The sequence below is a fragment of the Lagopus leucura genome, unplaced genomic scaffold (genome assembly GCF_019238085.1).
Source record: "Lagopus leucura isolate 7727_CA_CO unplaced genomic scaffold, USGS_WTPT01 Super-Scaffold_100159, whole genome shotgun sequence".
NCBI lineage: Eukaryota > Metazoa > Chordata > Aves > Galliformes > Phasianidae > Lagopus > Lagopus leucura.
The window spans coordinates 3,189,358-3,211,521 of NW_024962335.1; the positions used below are offsets into that span (position 1 = coordinate 3,189,358).

General features: G+C 36.5%; 1 protein-coding gene across 2 annotated transcripts in view; it reads left to right on the forward strand.

The window, feature by feature from the left end:
* Positions 1–18,624, forward strand: part of TMTC2 (transmembrane O-mannosyltransferase targeting cadherins 2) — a 239,019-nt gene extending 220,395 nt beyond the window's left edge. The window contains exon 12 of one of the 2 annotated variants that reach the window (XM_042889535.1): positions 15,781–18,624. In XM_042889535.1, the coding sequence (XP_042745469.1) occupies positions 15,781–15,960 (180 nt within the window). In that variant the 3' untranslated portion in view covers positions 15,961–18,624. Of the gene's footprint in view, positions 1–12,784; positions 13,758–15,780 lie in introns of those variants that run through there. The other variant, XM_042889536.1, reaches the window with a different exon arrangement.
* The last annotated feature ends 3,540 nt before the right edge of the window (positions 18,625–22,164 follow it).

Sequence of the window (22,164 nt, forward strand, 5' to 3'; positions counted from 1 at the left end):
GGCCCAAAATAATTATGACATATATTGACCTTCCTAGCAGAAGGCTGATCTAGCTTAAAGGTGGTGCAGAAGGGGTGAATTCCAGAGGAATTAATAATTACTACATATAATCTGTCCTTCATTGCAGGTAGAAATAGTCTTCCATGTTTTCACAGTAATACTCATACTCCTCCATGTAAGGCACTCATTAGTACTTGCCCTCTCTCTATGTCTCCTAAGCTAGAAAACTAAAAATCTTGTTTAGACTCAGGGTCCACATGTTGTTTCTTGGTGGGAGTTGTGCTTCAGCCATTCCAAGTCCTTACACTCAGCTCATTCCTGTCTGTGGCTAAGTGGAAAGGAGAGGTGTTGCCTCTATCTACCTACTGGGAGAAATCTGTGGTATTTCTTATGAACTAAATAGTTCTGTCTGTATTGACAATTACATTTGCTTATTGACCTCTTAAGTGTTTTAAAGACACATTTAGTTTTTTCCTTGTGCACAGTTTTCTGCCTCAGGACAAGCTCTGCATATATGTTGTTTTTCTAAACCTGTAAGTATTCCGACTTTACCTTCCCACCTTTAAAAAGAAAAAAAAAAAAAAAAGAAAAAAAAAGAAAAAGAAAGGGATGCATTAAAAAAAAATACACAGCATTTCCCATCCCTCTGATGTCTGTCGGGGGACAAAGAAAGAACACAGGCTACTGCAGTGGGGATATTTACCTGTAATACTGGAGTGCAATATCAGGATGAGTTGCATAATTTGAAAACCAACTTACTCATCCGTGGAAAACACTGAATTTCCTTTGGGAAATACAAAAGTGCATTTTACAGCCTTATCCCAGAGCAGTCTATAAGTGTTTTCTCATGCATGCTAGCAGCTCTGTGAAAACAAAGATTGAATGTGCTTTTGGGTGATTATGGAATACTTCAGTCTGGTTCTGGATATTATGATCCATCTCATTTTAATATACATGGAAGGAAAGTGAAAATCATGTTATTACAGTTGTCTTCTTCACTATCATGAGTATTTGGTTATAGGAAGCTCTTTTGTACTCTTATGACTATGCAAGCAGTTAAATATGCAAATATCTGAGATCAATTGGCTCATTCCATGTAATGTATGAGACTGGGAATTAGAATGAAAATGCTTTTAACTTGCTTCTTATTTCTCATCAAGAATAACTTGTTATACGTCTATATAATCAATACGTAAGTATTTTGTCTGCATAAGCTCTAAATGACTGAAAGGAAAATGCATTTGTTTTCTCTGCTTACATTGGTGTAGCAATATTGACTTGTTTAGAGTTACTTCTCTGTTTCTCCCATGTGAAAGATAAATGGGGCTCTGTTGTTCGTGGTTTCTTCAAGTAAAGTTATGTGAACAACTATGAATTCATCTTAATGCATAGATTTTCAAATAGATTACATACTCAGAAACATCCCACAAAATAAACCAGAAACTCATTGGTAATTGGTAATTTGGAGTGCTTTTCTTTTCAATTTTGGCTATGAAAATGTTTACAGATTTCCTCTAAATATTAGTCCCTCTACAATCTAATTATTATTATATTTTCTGAATAAATTATTTTCATGAACTGTAAAATTCATATACATGTTTTTCTTTAACAGGAAAAAAAGCATTAGAAATAAGCAACTATATACTGAATCCTGTTTTCTAATTTCATTAACCTTTAGATCTTCATTAAATAACCAATGAACCAATGTTCTTCTTGCCAAGAACTGTTAATTCACTAATTCCATGCTTAACATTTGAGAGAGACAAACTGTGATTCAGGCGCTGTCCACGTAGAATATAGGTTGTATAAAGTTCTCAGTTTGTCTAGTGGCAGAGTCTTTTGCTGCTTAGAGCTGCTGGAAGTCTTTTCTATATGAAAATAAACAAATAAACAAAAGATCACCCAAACCCAGAATATTTTGCTTTCTGCATTTGTTTTCCACTTTAGGTTTTGTTGCCTGATGTAGTCAAAATCTTAATGCCACTAAACCTGCAAAACAGTAAATGATGTTTTCACACACACAAAAAAAAAGCATTATTAGTTCATTATTAGTTCAGTATCGTTTTCCAAATATCATTGAAATGTTAAGGTATAGAATCTTTTTTAGTTTCGAGGCACCTACCTAGATACTACGACTCCCATTTTCAGTCAGCATAAATACATTGCCTGCAAATTCTCAGTTGAATGAGTTCTGATCAGGTATTCAAATCAAACTAAAAAATGATCACGTGTCTAGACTTTTATAAGACCTGTTCTTTGCTTTGCAGTCATGCCTTATTCATGTCATTGCTTCTGGGCAGTATGTACATTTGTGAACAACTGTTTTCAAAGAAGAAGTACAGAAAGAATAAAATTTCATCAAAAATCTCTATTTGGCCCAGGACAATTCCTCTTCACTTAGTGCAGCCCAGGCAAGCCAAAAGGTTGGACACCCATGATATTAAAAAAAGGAATTATGGTACTTTGAGGTGGTGGGAGGCAATAGTTTTTGAAGACACAGTCTCTTTGCTCAAATTTTGTAAGTTAAGATAATACATTATGGATAGACCTGTACACTTCACTATGATTCACTGGCTCATTGTAACATAGCAAGGGGTACTGTGCCGCCAAATGAATTCCTAGAGAGAGGAAGATGGGCTTTGCGGTGTAAATGTAGCCATCGGTGTCAACAAAAGCAAAGTGCTATGAAATACAGAATTTGCAGTTAGTAGATTAGCATTTCAGAAATTAAACCATCTGTTTCAACTCAATTAAAAGAGAATCCAGCAAGGTTTTTCTCTTGTATTCTAGATTTGTATTCTGTAGTATTTGTATTCTCTAGTATTCTAGATGTGCTGATTCTGGAAACAATTTATTATGTAGTTAGAACTTACACGGAAGCATTCTTAATGCTCATTCAATAAAATCAGCAGTACTACATTCTCAGTAGGATGTTTTGCAATCAGTAAATTCTTAATTTCTTCCTTGTCTGTAGTTCTAATTTATTTTACTTTAGGAGTGAGTTGTTGGAATATTTTGATGTAAGTTTTGGAGAACTCGTGTTTCTGTTGCTTGAGATGGTATTGATGCAACTGCTTTTGTTCCTCCATTCCTCCTATAGTATACACAAGAGATTGTCTGGAGAAAAAAATGCTCTACAATGAAACTGTTTTAGGTCTGAGATTTCCCTGTTTTGTGTGTTTACAGACTGTCAGGAAGAAGGCAGTGGACAGGGGATTGTGGGTGGCTGAAGTCATTTTCTTGTAATTTGTTTTTAGAAGTAAATTCAGTAGCAGCCTTAATTTATTTCTGCCTGGGAAAATTAGAGTCTAGAGGTCAGAAGCATGCTAATGAGAAGAAACAGTGGGGAGAGAATGGGTAGCTTTTCATTCCCTCCAAAGAACAGCCACTTTTTTTGAGACGTTCTGTACCAGTGTATATTGATCAATGCTGTGCTTATATGCTTCTATTCACCATAGTTAATTTTACTGGAGAGCAAATACACATTCGAGTGTATACCTATCATTTTGAAATGTATCTTCCAGATAACAAACTGCTACGTTATGAAGTTGAGGCATCTTACTTAATTCCTAAGGTGTTCCAGTAAAAATTGTCTTCCTCTAACAGTACATAGCTTTAACCTGACATTATGGCTTGTAACTGTGCCAGTTGCCCAAGCTGCTTTAAACTCAGTGAAAAAAATTACAGGCTGGAAATCTTGTCCAATGTAATAACAACAACAACAACAACAAAAAGAAAAGAAAAGAAAAAAAAAGAAAATACACAGTAAAAACTTAAATTCCAGATGAAATTTTGCTGTCTGCCTCTTAGGTACTCTGGAGTGAATGACTGATGTATTTATGGTGGTTGATTGGTGGACGATTATTGTAACTCAGCAGTTCTGTACTGTATTTCTTTTCCTTCTGATTCCATTTACATACTTAAAATTATCAGGCTTATTTTTATCATATTTGAAAGATCAGCAAATGTTTCTTCATTAATTCTGTTTGAAAACTTATATTCTGAAGTTACATTGATTTTCTTGTTAATTAATTCCCAAATTGGATATTTTTACCATAACAGAAGAAGTAAATGCTTTCAGATGTCTTTACTTTATTGTCCATTCCAGTCAGCAGAGAACTGTTTGGGGCACGCAAGCATGTAGTTTCAATGAGTAATTTTTTGACACTGAATTTCAGAGGCTGGAACTGAATTATGGTTTTCCTTAACAAGTGTAAGTTGTCCTCCCATGCATTAAGAAATAATTAATTAATTATTATTATTTTTTTTTAAGGCTAATATTAATTATTGTGTCCATTTCTTAAAACGACAGTTGGTAAAATGCAGAAACCTGTTGTTCACTAAACAGCAATTATTGGCATATGCATTATTAAGTGCAGACTTCCAGAGTAGCATGTGTAAGTAACACTGAACACTTGCTGTAATTGATATTAATTACTTAGAAAGCACTGTAAATGTACATGTCATCGATCAGTTGTAGTAAATAAGGCTGCTTTAGCAGTAAGTAGCTTTATTTTTTACAAGTCACAATCTTGTAAAAGCCTAGCAAGTGATTAGTGTCCAGTGGCCTCACTATTAGCAATGAAAAGACTGTATTTTAGGAACTACAGCATTAAAATCTTTAAGCTGTAAGAATCAAAATTAAATCCTTGCACTTACCCTGTAAGTTAATAATTTTAATATGTACTGTGGATTCAATTGCTAAACACTATATAGGGAACACCTGCAGGTTACTGGCTGCCAAAAAGTAAGGCTTGAACTGTATGGAGTACTGTAATTCAGGATTTTGAAAGAAACCAATAGAGTGTATCTCTTTTTTTAACTGCTCTCGTATTCCTGTGGGTAAAACTGAAGTCAAGGCAGAGGGTGGGCAAAACCTGTTTGCTCTGTGTAATAGGCATGAAACTGATAGGAGACAGATGAAGGACAAAGGGGAAAAAAAAAAAAAAAAAAAAAAAAAAAAAAAAAAAAAAAAAAAAAAAGATTTTTTCAGCTTTTGCAGTTCTGTCAGCTGTTTAATGAAGACATCATTGAAGAGTTTTGTTGTTTATTTTAAAAGTTAGGGAGTTTATTTGTAAAATTGCCATGGTGACATTTCTATTTGCTGAAGTTGCATTGTTTGACCAATTTGAAAATACCTTCAAACACTACTGATAAATTGTTGTTATGGAAATAGTCTCACTTCCTTCAATAGATATCAATTGTACTTTTCCGGTAATTAAATTACTGCCAGTAGAGGAAAAATATTTTACTCTGTTGTCTAGGGAAAGTTAGTTAAAAGAAACTAACTGTGAAGGAGTAGAATGAAGGTCTAAGTTCATCCTAAAATGTGTTGCAATGCCTAACCTATGTTGTTTTTCTGTTCCTTTTTTCCTGTTTCTGTAATGCTCTAATATCACACTTCTTTTTTTTTTTTTCCCTGTGGATTTCTTCATAGTGAATAGTGCATCATGTAAGACTTGGGTGAATCTTTGAGGTTCTCATTCTTCATACTCAGAGCAAGTTTATCAAGTTTCATAATGGTTTACACAATGTAAACTGTGAAAGTCTGAATGCTTTACCTTACAACTGCAAATACCTAAATAGTTTTGGAAAACATACAGAGATATTAATGTTAATCAAGTTCTTTAGTGTTTAATTCACCAGACCACACTTGTCAGCTAAAGATGCAAAGCCTTGTTTGACACTTAACATTTCCTCTGAACACTTTGAGTCAAAACACTGGAAATCTTGTGATATTGAGATTCCTTTAATTAGAGCTAAACTAGCTCTACTGAACTAAACTAGCTAAACTGAACCCTGCATCCCCAAACCTCTATGTGGGGACCAAGGAGGTAAATCCCTCCCCACTGTAAGGGCAGAGCAAGTCCGAGAGTGCCTCCTTAGACTGAATGAATACAAGTCTATGGGGCCGGATGGCGTGCATCCCAGGGTCCTGAAGGAGCTGGCTGAGGTGGTTGCCGAGCCGCTCTCCATCATATTTGAGAAGTCGTGGCTGTCAGGTGAGGTCCCGAACGACTGGAGGAAGGGTCATGTCACTCCCATATACAAGAAGGGGAGCAGGGAGGACCCGGGGAACTACAGGCCGGTGAGTCTCACCTCCGTGCCTGGGAAGATCATGGAACAGATCCTCCTGGACAACATGCTCGGTCACATAAAGAATGAGCATGTGATCCGAGACAGCCAGCACGGCTTCACCAAAGGAAGGTCATGCCTAACTAATCTTGTGGCCTTCTATGATGGAGTGACGGCATTGGTGGACGAAGGGAAGGTGACCGATGTCATTTACCTGGACCTGAGCAAGGCCTCTGACATGGTCCCCCACCACATCCTCATCTCCAAATTGGAGGGAAGTGGATTTGATGGGTGGACGACCCGATGGATAAGCAATTGGTTGAAAGGCCACAGACAGAGGGTGGTGGTCAATGGCTCTATGTCCAGGTGGAGGCCGGTAACAAGTGGTGTCCCCCAAGGGTCTGTCTTGGGACCGGTGCTCTTTAACATCTTTATTAATGACATCGATGAGGGAATTGAGTGCACCCTCAGCAAGTTTGCTGACGACACCAAGCTGAGTGGTGCGGTTGATACGGTGGAAGGAAGGGATGCCATTCAGAGGGACCTCGACAGGCTGGAGGGCTGGGCTCGGGTGAACCTGATGAGGTTCAACACGGCAAAGTGCAAGGTTTTGCATTTGGGCCGGAAGAACCCCAGGCACCTGTACAGGCTGGGAGGAGCGGTCCTTGAGAGAAGGACCTGGGGGTCCTGATGGACGAGAGACTTAACATGAGCCAGCAGTGCGCTCTGGCAGCTCGAAAGGCAAATGGGATCCTGGGCTCCATCAGGAGAGGGGTGGCCAGCAGGATTGTCCCTCTCTACTCGGCTCTTGTGAGGCCCCATCTGGAGTACTGTGTCCAGGTGTGGAGCCCTCAGTACAAGAAAGACATAGAGATTTTGGAAAGGGTCCAGAGGAGGGCGACTAAGATGATCAGGGGGCTGGAGCACCTCCCCTATGAGGACAGGCTGAGGGAGTTGGGCTTGTTCAGCCTGGAGAAGAGAAGGCTGCGGGGTGACCTCATTGCAGCCTATCAATACCTGAAGGGAACCTACACCCAGGAGGGGAGTAAACTCTTCAAAAGGGCTGATAACAGCAGGACTAGGGGAAATGGATCCAAGTTGAAGGAGGGAAGATTTAGGTTGGATGTTAGGGGGAAGTTCTTTACAAGGAGAGTGGTTAGGCCCTGGAACGGGCTGCCCAGGGAGGTTGTGGATGCCCCGTCCTTGGACGTGTTCAAGGCCAGGTTGGGCGGGGTCCTGGGCAACCTGATCTAAATGTGTATGTTTGGTGGCCCTGCTAGGCAGGGGGGTTGGAACTACATGATCCTTGGGGTCCCTTCCAACCTGGGTGATTCTGTGATTCTGTGATTCTGTGATAGACCTCAATTAAGTTAAGGGGAATTACCTTAATTCCAGGGAAGGTTGTGTAACAGATCATCTTGAGTGAGAGCACATGACATTTACATCCACGCAACTAGTGGATGAGGCCCAGCCAGCATGGGTTCTCAAAAGACAGGTCCTGCTGTCAAACCTGATCTCATTCTATGATCTAATGATCTGCTTGATGGGTGATGGAAAGGCTGTTGATGTAGTCTACCTGGACTTCAGCAAAGCCTTTGACACTGTATCGCACAGGATTCTCCTGGAAAAGCTGGTAGCCTGTGGCTTGGACAGGTAAACTCGTTGCTGGGTTAAGAACTGGCCCTGACAGTGGTTGTGGAAGGAATTAAACCCAGTTGGTGTCCATTCATGAGTGATGTTCCCGAGGGGTCAGTACTGGGACTGTCCTGTTTAATATCTTTATTGATGACCTGGATGAGGGGTTTGAGTGCACCCTCAATGAATTTGCACATGATATCAAGCTTGGAGGAAGTGTCTCTCTATCCTGAAGGTATAGAGCTGGACAGGCTGGATAACTGAGCTGAGGGGAATGGGATAATGTTCAACAAGACCAAGTGCTGGGTCCTGCACTTTGGCCAGAACAGCACCAGACAATGCTGTAGGCTTGGGACAGAGTGGCTGGAAGACTGTGTGGAAGAAATGAACCTGGGGGTGTTGTTTGATGCTCAGCTGAACAGGAGCCAGCAGTATGCCCAGTTGGCCAAGAAGGCCAATGGCATCCTGGCTTGTGTAAGAAATAGTGTAGCCAGCAGGAGCAGGGAGGTGATCGTCTCCCTTCACTCAGCAGTGATGAGTAACTTGAGGTGCACCTCAAGTACTGTGTTTTGTTTTGGGCCCTTCACCACAAGAAAGTAATCAAGGCCTGGGATCATATTCAGAGAAGGGCAACAAAGCTAATGAGGAGTCTGGAGCACAAGTCTCATGTGGAGCCACTAAGGAAGTTGAAATTGTTCAGTCTGGATGAGGCTCAGGGCAGCTTTTATAGCTCTCTACAATTACCTGAAAGGAGCTTGTGGTGAGTAGGGGTCAGTCTCTTCTCTTGCATGACTGGCAATAGGACTAGAAGGACTGGATTCAAATTGTTCCAGGGGAGATTTGGGTTGAATATTAGGAAAAATTTCTTCTCCAAAGGAGTGATCAGGCTCTGGAACAAACTGCCTTGGGAGGTGGTTGAGTCACCGTCCTTCAAAGTGTTGAAGAAACGTTGTTTTACTAAGGGACATGGTTTAGTGGGAAGTATTGATGGTAGGTGGACAGTTGGTCTGGATGATCTTGGAGGTATATTCTAAACTTAATGATTCTGTGATTCTATGATCTGTCTTCAGGCAAGAACATAAAGCCATCTTTTTTTCTTGTTTTCAAGGCTTAGAGTGAAAGTAGATGAAAACTAACAGATTCAGTTTTATAAAAGAACACCTTTTTTGTTGTTTCAATATGATATATTTCTGTTACTGAAAGTTTTTGAGCTATTTCTGTTTGTCAGTGTGGTAGTACAGATGACATTTCTGTTCAGCAAGTTTCTCACTTGCTGAGAATGCAGAGTTTCTTATTAGCACATAGGGTTCTTGTTAAATAAGGTAAAGGAGTTGTCAAATGTTTTATGCTATAATCATAGCTATGTATTAAAATTATCAAATTGCAGGCATCAGAAAGCATTTGAATTTTGATAAACAAAAATTAAGTCATTTGAAGGGTTTTTTTTTAATAAAATCCTGAATTGCTGGAAAAACTGAGTAAGATTATCATATGCTATACTGATGAAAGCTTCTGAGCTGGAAAGCTACAAATTTTAATTAAAAACACTTTGAGGCCTGGAAAATGTTTGTTTATTTTTTTTAATACAGCCATAATACTAAATGCTTATCACATATGTTCCTATTTAGCTTTTATTATGGTAATACAAGTACTTTATCTAAAAATTTCCATCAAGGTTTCTGTATAAACCAAGGGTGATTGCTATGAGATTTTTGGTGTTTTTTTTTTTTTTAATCAAATAAATCAAAACAACTGATGCATGGCCATTGATGAAAAAATCCTAGATATACAGAAGTTACAAATGCAAGTACATTTTTGTAGGACTTTTAAAGCTGCTGTGATTATCTGCAGCCTTTACCGTCTGTAACATGTGCTTTTGTTAGCTTACCAATACATAAATCCTCTGAATTTACATAAAAGACAGTAGTAGGTAGCTTTTCAGCAGCAAGATACAGCATATCAATATATGGTTGTTTGGTTTTGGATAACTGTGTTTTAAAAACTCTTTCTCTGAATGTTAACATGGAAAAAAAAAAGAAAAGAACAAAACATCCCCATTTGCTGGACAGCACTGATTCGAAAACGCTCTGTATTGATGTGATAATTTGAGAAACGAAGCAGACTGCTTCTTATGCCAAGTCCAGTGCTCATTCTCATTTCTCAACCCGTAATGATACTGATCCTGGATTAGGGTGTGGGGGGGAAAGTGTCCCTTCCTTCATTTTTTCAGTTTCTGGTTTTAGCTGTAAGTATCTTGTAGCTTTTGATTTTAGACAGGAAAGTTTCCAGTGTTCAAAAGCGCACAAGCTTAGATCCATGCAAACATTTCCACATATGTTCTCTTTGCACGAGAGAGGTGAAAGTGCCATCTGCTTTGAATGTCATGATAAAAATGTCTAAATGTAAAAGTAAGTAAATAAATACACAACAAGCCAACAACCAGCCAACAAACAAACAAACAGAAAAAACAACCAACATGTAAAGCCATTGTGACCAAATGTGACCTAACATTTATGTAGGTGGTAACAGTTGGTAATGTGACCAGTTGTTTGTCTTTACTTCTGCCTTTATCCTAACCTAAGACTAGTACATAAACAGCATTCCATAGAAGTGGTATTTTTCTTACCTACTTTCCTATTTTTGTTTTTTGTCTGTTTTGATTTATATATATATATGTATATATATAAAAGATGTTCATCATTTGTTCTGCAGATTAATAGTTTGTAAGGCTGGTAATTTAAATATGACTAGAACACTAAATAAAGACTATTTCTTTAATGGAACGTAAGTAACTGAGGCTATTCTCAATCAGAATTAACACTGTAGTACTCTCAAACATTCTAACTAAATCCAAGGATCCACTCTCCTGTAGAGCCCAGGTTTGTTGCTGCTTAGATTTATATAGCAATGTTAGTCAGCCCCACATAATTAGATTGGGACACAGGTTCCCTTTGTAGCAGAGGTATTTATCTGACTAATGCAACTGTGGAAACTGTGCTCTTCAGAACATTTGCTCAAAATAGTAGTTGCAAGGAGAATGTTTTTCCTCTCCATTTCGTATCTTCACTGTTTAAGCTGAAGGTAGTTGTCAACACAAAAACTTACTTGCAGAAATCATTCACAGGCAGACTTGCAATTAAATACATACTTAACTTCCATAAAGGAGTTGAAAAGCATTCTTCCATTTTAAGAAGGAGTTTGCAAAGATGCTGATGTTTTTATTTTACAGCAGAACTGAATGCTTTGCAGTCTGGCTGATGACACAGGAAATCCCTCTCAGCTGTGAATTTTATGCTTTTTTATTCTCTCTGATCCATAATGTTTTGACATACATCCTGTCATCTTTTTTCAGAATGCCTTTTCCACTAAGTAATCAAATCCTAGACAATTTACTGTTGCCATCTTAAGCAATTCTCTGGTGATAGTGCTTTAGTGAGGATTCATGTGCTTTTTGGAAGAAAATACCAGTGGCAGTATATGCAAACTCCACTTCTTAAGAGATTCAGCAGCCTTATAGCATAGAGAACCAGGTAAAAAACATGACTATCTGGAAGCAGCAACTGTTACTTGGCTTATCTGGCAACACATTGATTACCTCTATGAAAAGGTCTGCTTCCATGTATCAGTCTCTTTGCTAAATTTATAGTAGTATTAGTGAAACAACACTGGGGATTAAGATCTGCTTGGCAGACGCCATCTCTGTGGATATGTCCTTTCTTGTCCTTCTTTCCCTCACATACTTTAAGGTTGTATGCTTACATCTTGGACAACCTGTAGGTCATGGTTTCAGTCAGATGTTTTGCGGTCTGTCAAAAGTAAGTGCCATGCCCTGAAATTATTCAGTAGTTCACAGTTATCTTTAGCAATAAAAAAGGAGCTGATGACATTTTGATTGCATTCAGATTTGCTTCAGAAAATACTATACTTTGCTACAGCATTAACGCCAATAATAAAAATTTGAGTAAAAATTCTTGCTATCACAGTGGGAAGATAAATAAAGCATTATGATTATTGATAAGATGAGGCAGTCCACCATGCTTTGCTTTCATCCTTTATGAAGCATACTTCATTACTTTTTGTATCGCCCATGTATCTTCAGTTATTAAAGAGAAATATTTTACTTCGTTACTTTTTACACAAAAGTGATGTGATGAAATACATGTGACATTTACTGTCTTTCTCTAAGTACTTAAAAGAACAAGGATCCTTAATTGCACTGTTAAAACAAAGCAGTTAACCTTTGTGTTTTTGATAAGTTTGCCATGCTGATTACAGAATTCATTAAACAGTCCTGGGTTTGTTTTGAAACATCTACATGATTATGCACTGCAGTAATTCATTAAGAGCAAGAGAAATGTTGGCAACATCTTTTCAATGACCTTTGAAAATTGCTTAGTGAGAACTAGCTTGCAGTTGCAATTCTAGTGGAGTATAAACTGGCATGACTTTCATTAAAAGTACTCCAGCAGCAACAAAATGCATTTCCATCTCAGAGTCTGTCACTCTGACCTCGTAGTGTCAAGCAATTAATATCATCTGTAAGATCAACTTTGGGGAAAAGATATTCCAATTTCATTGGTCACTTTTGGGCTGTTCTTTGATATAGCTATTTGCCATTCAAAAGCCCTTTTTAAATAGGTTGTTTGTATTTCTTTATTTCTCTCTATATAACTCCTTAGGCTTATGTAACAATAAAATTATCTTCTTCTGTTTGGGACTTTTCTTCTAATATTTTTATACATGGAGCCTGAGATGAACAAGATATCACTATACCTACTGTGTTGCTAATATTCATTATGTTGGTGGCTCCAATACTTGGTTACATTAAGATAATCCTGAAGTACTACGTAGAATGATTTTGATTTATTTAGGGATTCCACAGTGCATTTTACAGAACAGTTTAATTGATGTTAAAAAATTTTTCGTGCCCCTAGGCTCTCCTTTTATTTTGGTGTTGTGGAGAAAGTTTGAAAGAATTGTCATCAATGTGAACCAAAACCACCTCAGGCAACTAAGTGCATGCCTTTTGTTATTTTGTTATTCATTAATTGCTCCATTATTTCTTTCCTTTCAGCCCCCGACTCTACTCCCACAAAAACCCACTAAGGAAACGAGCATACCACAATAAAAATGCTAATAAAGGAAATCATTCCCAATAGAACATGAAAGACAGCATTTATAACCATGATAGAAATGCCAGTCAGCTTTTTGATGTAAAGCATCTGTCTCCAAAAGGAAATGAAGGAAGGACTGTTTCTCCTTTCAAGTCTCTGAAGTAGTAGGTGGTGTCATTTGCTATACAGTGCTACAAGTCTCTTGTTATTGCACTGGTAGCTGCCAACGGTCTTTGTTAACATACTGGAAAGTTTTATCAGCTGTGTTTAATAAAAGAATATATATGTGAAGAAAAACTATAGCAAATGTCTCTTTCTCTCTTTCCTCAGACCGTCATACATAGCTGTCAGGGAGTGATGACACTGATGTGTAATCTTTCATGTTCTGGTGAAAAGAATGTGATTCTTGTGACTGACAATAAACTGTACATACTGGGGTGACAGATGCTCTAAAAAGTCAGAGAGCAGTCTTTCAGCTATCCTATGCACGTCCTCACCTGAAGCATGAAGGAGATCATGTGAGCTTTTGTCACTATCTACTTGCATGGATACATTTTCATAGAATATTAATGGCCCAAAATTTGCTGGGCCTCTGGGAATTCAGAGGTGATACATAGAAGCTGAAAAATTTCATATTCAGTTAAAAGGCATACAGTTCATTCTTTTAGATGTTTTTGTTGCTTGCCCTAGTAAGATGATAAATACATGGCAAGAGAGTTTTCTTATGTAGGTGTACAGTCATATATAATACTTTATTTAGAGTACTTGATTAGTACCATACACATACCATGTCTTCAGTGTTGTGTGAAGGAAATTGAGACAAATTCTGGAAACCATATGAGAAAACTGTTTTACTTCTCAGTAACTTTGTGAATGTTAAAGAATTAGAAATGGACAATTCAAAAGTGTGTCTTATGTAATATGGGTTATTCTAGGTATATGTTCTGTTAATTTTTATCTATTGCAAGCTTTGTCTACCATCTACATCTGGAGCAAATTATACTTTGAGAATAAAGACAGTTCTATGTCAGTAATGGAGGTCTTGAAAGAAGCTATTTGATTCACAAGCTTTAATCAGACAAACAAGTAGCACAGTTAGAGAGTATGGACCATCCAACTTAGAATAAATACAGAAAATTATCTCAAACAATCTCCAGTCTAAAATTAAATGAATAAATAAAATATATAGATATTTAGGCAATCGTCCATTTGCAGTGAAGCTGTTTGCATATGATTCTTCATTTGTAGTACTTCAGTCAGCACTTAGAACTTCTATAATTAAGAAGAATGTTACTTCTTTGTAAAATAGTATATAATGCTGACACTGAGAAGGGGTAACTGTGATAATGTGGCTTCTAATATATGTTTTCTCTAGCAAAAGCTAACATTTCAAGGGAATAGTTTTCCTTCTCTATATAGCATGTGACTGAAGAAAAAGATTTGGAGAGTAATAAATACTTTGTAAAATTCAGCTGGGGATTTGTTTTAGTTTCTTTTGCTGGTTTTTTTTTTTTTTTTTTTTTTTTTTTTTTTTTTGTGTGTGTGTGTGTGTGTGTGTCTGTAGTTTTTTTTGTTTTTTTTTTGTTTTTTTTTTGTTTGTTTTGTTTTTTAGTTTTGGTTTTGTTTAAGTGGAAACAAACATCTGAGTTGGGGTGAGGGGAATTAATCTATCAGAGTTAACCAAGAAAAATTAAATCTAAAAATAATACCTTCAGGTGTTTACACGGGGACAGTTAATCTTAATTTGGTTTGCTCAGTTTTGGAACTTTGGAAGCCAGTTGTTCTAAAAACTTGATGCATTGTTGTCCTTGTCAGTTCTTATGATGCGTATCTTAATAGAAGAAAAGAAGCAGGAAGAAAGGTGAGAAAATATGACATATTTGTTGGATATAAAAATCAAGTATTTTTTGAGCAGGATTTCCACTGCAAAATTTAGGTTTTGGACATAAGATTTCTTTATTTATGAGGCCTGAATCACAAGGATAAAAGTAATGAGTTTAATGTGGTGGTGAATATGTTTGGAATGTAGGCAAGTCTTCTTCATCTAGTTGACTTCCTGGTCTGGGAGACCATCCCTACTGCGTATTTTACTGACCTTCTGGCTACCATATTTTCCTGAAGTTACTGTCACTGCAGGCCTTTTAGAACATTTTGCATCCCCACCCATAACACTCTCTAGCTGAGTTTCCATGGGGCATCAAATCTTGAGTCCTGGTGAGTGATATCTAAACATATTTAATTATCATGAAGAGCTTTTTATTTCATAGTGGAATAATCTTGAGATTAAAAAATGAAAACAAGAAATATTTTCTTTTAGCTGAAGATGGAATTTGTATTAGTGTAGTTTTGTGGATTTGTTGTAAGTTTTTCACATTTGTTATTAAAATAATGTTTCCACCAATATAAATTTTGTTTGGTCATTCGTTAAGAAGTAAATGCCACAGCCTTAATCTAAATGGATATCCTAGAACTCCTGAACATCCTTATAATCTGAGAACAGATTGTCTCTTCTACTAGTTATAATTAAGACAGAGAAAAAAGGGATGTGTTCCAATGTGTTAACTATCCCCACTAATTATAAATTCTTTATTGGCAATGGGTTGAATCAAAATTAAATTCCTGTCTTTAATCCATTCTTGGACTACTTTAATTTTCTCTTGGAAACTGTGCTATGCCGACATTACCACATGAAAAGCTTGATGAGGTCTGTGCTTTCTCATTAAAGGGAGAAGTCTATGCCTGTAGACACCAGAATTTGCCGTTTTAAGCACAGAGTATGCAACAGCTGTTCAGAAACCTTTTCTTGTTATCTCTATTTCCTTAAATTGCTAAACTGCTTCCATGAAAAGTCTGTAAACATAAGGTAATAGTTTGTTTAAGTGGAAGAAGATTGTCTGAAAAGAAAAACTGAAAATATTCTTAATATTTCTTCTTCCCATTTTCTTTTTTGTACCAGTATCCAGCTGCCTTAATGAATCTTGGAGCCATTCTCCATCTGAATGGTAAACTGAAAGAGGCTGAAGAAAACTACCTCCTTGCTCTTCAACTTAAACCTGATGATGTCATCACTCAGTCCAATCTTCGCAAATTGTGGAACATCATGGAGAAACAAGGTTTAAAGACATCCAAGACATGATGTGGAAAACTCTAAGCTTTTTTTCTTAAATTGGTTTATAACTAGAATTTTCATACAGTTGTCTGAACAGAGAACTCATCAGACTTGGCTGCAAGGATCGGAAGTCTTGATTGCTGCTAGGAGAAGCTATTCTGCTTTTTGCCTTTTTTGTTGTTACTATTAGATTAAAAAAAAAAAAAAAGAAAAACAAACAAAACAAAACAAAAAAAAAACAGAAAGGGAGATGGAGATATTCATGAAGGACTTCAATGTTAGCCTACAAAAAGATTTAGAACCACAGAACTTGAAAGAGGGTGTCCTGGCCTATTTGAAAAATCATTGCAAATTCCGTATTGCTCACTTCTGTGAAAGGTATACTGTCCTAGAAACACTAATGGAAATTTGTACAGTATACACTAAATCATATGGGAGTGAAAGTGGGTACTAATAACTCATTAAAATACTGTAACTCATTAAAATGTGTACTAAATCTGGCGTGTTTGCAGTTTGTCTTAATGCTGCTGAATCTCACTTTAAGACCACTTGTTTACCAATTCACAGCTTATAAGGCCAATTTTTATCTTTCTAAAACCTGTTGTGTTTAGATGGTGGCATTCAAATTTTTTTTTTTTGCTGCAAATATGCATATTATTTCAACTTACTTTAAGTTTTGTTGCAATTCTCTGGAAATACATGGTGAAATGGCTGTGGGCTTGACAGAATGAACAAGCAATTGCCCAAATTCTACATTATGCATGTATGCAGAATCTGAAAAAAAGAAAAAGACATGATGTAGCAGTACAAGTGAGACTGATGTTTGCCCTGGTATCAAGTGAATGTGGTCAGAATGTCATCTTAAGAAAAAGAAGAGTGACTGGATTCTGCATCCAGTATTTTTGCAATATCTCATCAAGTGAGATTTGAAAATATTAGTTTGTGCATATTCTACACAGACTTCATGAGCAACTGAGTGAGAAGGGAATGTTACACGTCTGTGGGACTAGAAAATAGCTCAAGGGAATGGATTAGATTATATCCAAAACATCATAGACAAAGATAAATGTGTAACTGGTTGCCAGTTACTTTTCGTAGTGGCAATGTTTTAAAAACATATTACCTATTCAGATTCTAACCAAATACTAGAATTTTGTTCGTATTCTGACATGTACTAGCAACAAAGGTGTCAAATATCTAAGTATGCTTCTGGTGAGGTTCTGCTTATTCCTGATTCAGAACAATTTGACCTAATTACTGGTTTATTCTTCGGTTTATTAATGTACGTATAATTTATTTTAAATTGCAGTGTATTGAAGATTCAATCCTTTTTTTCCAGGCCGTTTGTTATCTGCTCTCTTTCTTTGGAATAAGTATTATTGCTTTTATGAAAATGTACTATTTCATTTAATGACCTGTTGATATCTGCTTCAATGTTCATTTCATAATGGTAGACGTCATGTTAAAGTGGTAGAGCACCTTGAACTGAAGCTTTTTCAGGATCTTCTTTAAAACCTCATAATTACTGAGGAAATTTTGTTGTTTTCTGATTGTTTTTTTTTCTTCCTAACTGTTAAGCACCATTCCAACAAAACAATAGAGAAGAATACTTTGCTGTATTTATTTATTTATTACTCGACTACAGCAATGTTACCTGCTATTAACACAATAGTCTTTTAGTTTTGGTGTTGTTTTTGTTTGTTTCTTTGTTTTTTTACTTTGGCTTTCCTGACATCTTTTGTGCGGTTAGCGTGTTTACCTTGTTGGGAAAGAGGACACTTTTCTCTACCATCTCAATCATTGTCCCATTATATTTGGATTTTAAATATGTACTGAAACAGACTGAGGAATAGCTGTTTCAGTCACTATAGTAAAAATGCAGTAGTGTGTGTTTTCCTTCCTCTTGCTCACTAAAGTATCATATTGCTGTGTTCACAAGTGGCCTACCATAAGGGCCAGAGGGGCAAGGTTGTTTAGTTTTGTCGAATGTATCAAGTTTTTCTCAAATAATGTTATGGCTGGAAAAGCAAAATGCAAGGGTCAGAAGTTGAATTTGTACTTTATCATTGAAACCAGTGGTAGAACACAATAGTAGCTTGAACTTATTTTCCTGCTTTACTGACTTTCTGGAAAATGTATAGAACTCAGTATAAAACTGTACTCAACATCCATCAAACTCTGATGGCTTCTTGGTCTTAACCATTCACTATGTTATATGTTTCCTTCAATTTGTACTCATTCTTGTTTATTAACTTTTTTTCATTGCACAAAATAGGGGTGGGGGGAGCACTCGTATGATGCAGTGTCATGCTTGCATTCATAACTCTTATTTGTTTCCTTAAGAAAAAAGAAAAGAGAGAAAAAAGGACTAGCATAAATTTAACAAGAATGTCCCTGAATATGTTTTTTTAATATAGGTCTGGGCTTGATAGCTTTCTTCTTTTCGGATGAATTTAGAACATGTTTAAAATATGTCTCTCTGCTCAGGGATTTATGGTGGATTATTGCAGACAGTGCTAAAAAATTAAAGAGCACAAAACAAGTTTACTAAATTAAAATTTTATTTTTTGAAAAACTGTTATTTGTATAAATTATCAGATTTGTAGGCTTTCCTTTTTGTAGAAATAATTGTTTATGTGCCAGATAAGAGAATTTCAATTTTGTTTTCAATAATAAAGCATTGATAACTAACACAGTGTGCATTCCTTTATCTGTTACTGTAACAACTCTATTTTTTAATTATTATTCTTATTTAGTGAGTTACATTGGCTGTTCTAGGTATGAGAGAACTATATAGCGTAAGTAAAAATGTCTCGTAGCTGGCTTTTTCTATACTCTTTTACCTTTAATATTCATTTGATATTTTCAGAAAGGTTCTCTGAAAGCATTTTGATATCTCCAATCACTAATTCTCACCAAAAGTGTTATGGTAACTATTAAATTTTTTCTAAACTGCATGGGAATAAGAGTTTACAAATAAGTTATGCTTATAATTTATTTTTGTATTGATATATGAATATGACCTCAAAGAAATTGTTTCTAAAATGTGTAGTTGTCTACACAAGCTGGGAATCAGTCTTGGCTTTACATACACTGCCTTTTTAGTGTTTGAGGTCACCTTTTTCTGATGCTATGGTGTTACATGATCAATTTTAAAATCCACCTTATTCCTACACAGGAGATGTCACGAAGATAAATGCTTCTTTGATCTTTTGTGGATTTTTTCCTTCATCTTTCATGGACAGAGCCCTTTTAGTTCAGTGAACCTAACAGCAGTTTTATGCTGCCTACCTAGTGCTGTTGTGTTCAAGTGCTATGCATTTATGGATTTGCTGTACAGTTAAAAAACATCTGTGGACACGAGCAGAGCACAGGAGAGGCTTTGGGTCACTGACTTCCAAACTTAATGATCATTCCCGATTTTTACCAAAAGTCAAACCTTGCTTTCAGTCATTCCTTACTACATAGGTTTTAATGGCAAATGACACATACGAAGTTTGATGCGTGCAAAGAATCTGATCTGTATCACTGCTTGCTCATGAAAACAGTCTAAAACTGTGCTTAAGCTCCTGTTATGCAATCTTTTCACTAATTCCTCTGTGAGATCTTGTTCTGTCTGCCTTCTGTTTTGCTCCCAATGTTTCTATTCTTCCAAACATTACACCTTTCAGGTAGCAGATACATAATAGCATCTCTTCTGATGGAGGCACATAGTAGTTCCACACAAGGGTAATTAAGCTGGAGAAATGAGGTGGCTTTTTAAACATGATGTGTTGTACAGGCCCATCTGGACTTGGCCTCTGTAGCTGGCACAGATGGCTGTATTACTTCTGGGGTTTGAACTAGAATAACAGTAAGTCAGTGAATAATTCCATGTAAATACACCAGCTCATACGGATCTGGCTTGGGACACTCTAGCATGGCTGTGTGGTGTAAGCTTTCCCACAACAGCTTTGACCACCAGAGGTGAATGGAGGTAACATGGGAAAATCTGTCTCCAGTTCAGGTGTGAGAACGGTTACTGATGGCTGAGTTACTGTTATTTTGCAGCATCCATAAAGTCTGCAAGGCAAAGATTTCAGTGAGAAAATCTGAAGTGATTTAGAAAGAAATTGTGGAAAATCTAAAGAGAATCCCATAACTGATTTCTCTTTTTGAAACTTGTATTTCTAGTTCTTTGAAAATTCAGATGTTATGTTATGCAGGCTCCATGCCTTGCTTCTTGTGAATGGTGAGTGCTTAATCTCCATCTCTCTGAGGTTCACCAGTGCAGCACTGGAAGAATGAGTTTTAAGGAACAGAGTGTATCCCTTTTTATGTAGGGAGTAGGAAAGGAAGTGTCAGGAAGCTTATGCAGAAATTATATTAATTTCTGTGGAAATAAGTAAGAATTTTGGAGGACGGACAGACTATTCCAACAATAAACAAGGAACTCCAAGATCAAAATATACCAAGATAAACTAAAAGGGGAGAAAAAAAGCAATACAGCCTAGAGGACATCCCAACAAGGAAGAGTGAATAAATACCTGGAGTTATTTCACTCGATTACAAAACTGTTAAGTATGCATATGTGTTCAAAATTCAAGTTGATGTTTCTCCCTTCGCCTTCTGTTCTTTCTTTTCTCATTGTATTTCCTCTGTCATGGTGTGCTGGCTCTTGGATAGTATTGTGCTGTAGGTAGATTCAGACAGCGTTGAAGATTGCAAATGAGGAAGCATTTCAGAAGGGCAGAAACATCAGAGAGGACCTTTTATAAAGGTATAAAATAAAGCAGGTTGAATATCTCATGTTTGCTAACTACTCATTTATTTGAATAAAGATTCGGTGACAGAGGAATTACATTGACTTGAGTTATTGAGTTTGCAGGTATTTCTGTCCAAGTTTTGAAGATGGATTTTGTTTGTTTATGAATCTGTGTCAGTTTGTGTGCATTTCAGCATTCACATTGAAGAAAACTTAAGATTTCCTATTGAACCTGAATCTGACTGTATGAAGTATGCTCCCGCAGGGTTGTGAGTCATTTAAGCCACGGGTGCGACAGTTTTGTGATAAGCAGAAATTGAACTTGGCTTTGATGGCTGATCTTGTGTTCAGGTCTGATTTCAGGAATGATTTAAGCCAGCTGATTTTCAACAAATTATGCATTGGCTTGCTGTGTAAGAAATAGCTGAGAGCAGAGAGTATTTCAGAGGTTTTTATTTCTTCTCTAGATTTTTCCTGTAAGCAAAGCATTTTTTATCCTTTTCTGGAAAAATCTATTTTATCTTGTCTCTAATTTTCTTGGAAACAGATGTTCTTGTACACCCTTGTATATATATTTTTCTTTATTACAATGGGAAATTACTTTTACGTAGAGCAGATTTATGTATTATTTTGACATGTTTGTTGCAACCACAAACATAAGTTTCTCTACAGTACATGAATATATAATACAGCATATTGTTCCTTATATTAAATAAATTCCCTCTTCTGGTTTGTGTCCAATATACAAAGCCAATCATTACAACAAAGAATCACTTTAGCACACCCACAGATTCTGGAATCCAGTATTATTGTTCTTGTGGCAGTGAATATTTTTATATGACGCCGTAAATATGTAGGATGCTAGAAAAAAGTCTTTTTTTTGCTATACAGTTGAATCTCTCCTTTCAACCACTGTTTCATAGCCTTTTTTTTTTCCCTTTGTTGCTCCATAATGAAAGTCTTTAAGATTTTTTTTTCATAAATGAGCTATTAATAGCAACAGAGAGCTCTGTATGTGGCACTCGTGTCTTAAAATTCACTGAAGGGGCAAAGCCAGTCGCTGTCATAAGAAAGTCTTTTAATTGATATTTCTTCCTCCAAAGCGCAGTTTCTCTATGAAGTTTGTGTGTCAGTTCATTTTTTAGCTATATAACTAAATATCTGTTTCTCTGATGGTTTTGTTTGTTTCTTTGTTTCTTTGCTTTATGCAATAGGTCTCCCAGTTATTGTTTTCATTGGTTTAAAAAGTCTTTAGGACATTCTTGCGCAGAATAATTTTCTCTCCTCTTTCTTTATTGGTCATATGGATGATATAGAGACCAGAAGAACAACTGCTTTCCCTGAAGCTAGAGGCAGAGAGCAGTTTTGGTTGTGAACTGAACTTCTACATCACTTTTGTGCCTTACAGTCAACGATGTTAAAAGGATTTTAAACTTGTTTTACTTTTTAGGAAATACTGTAAACTATGGACCATTTACGTTTAGACC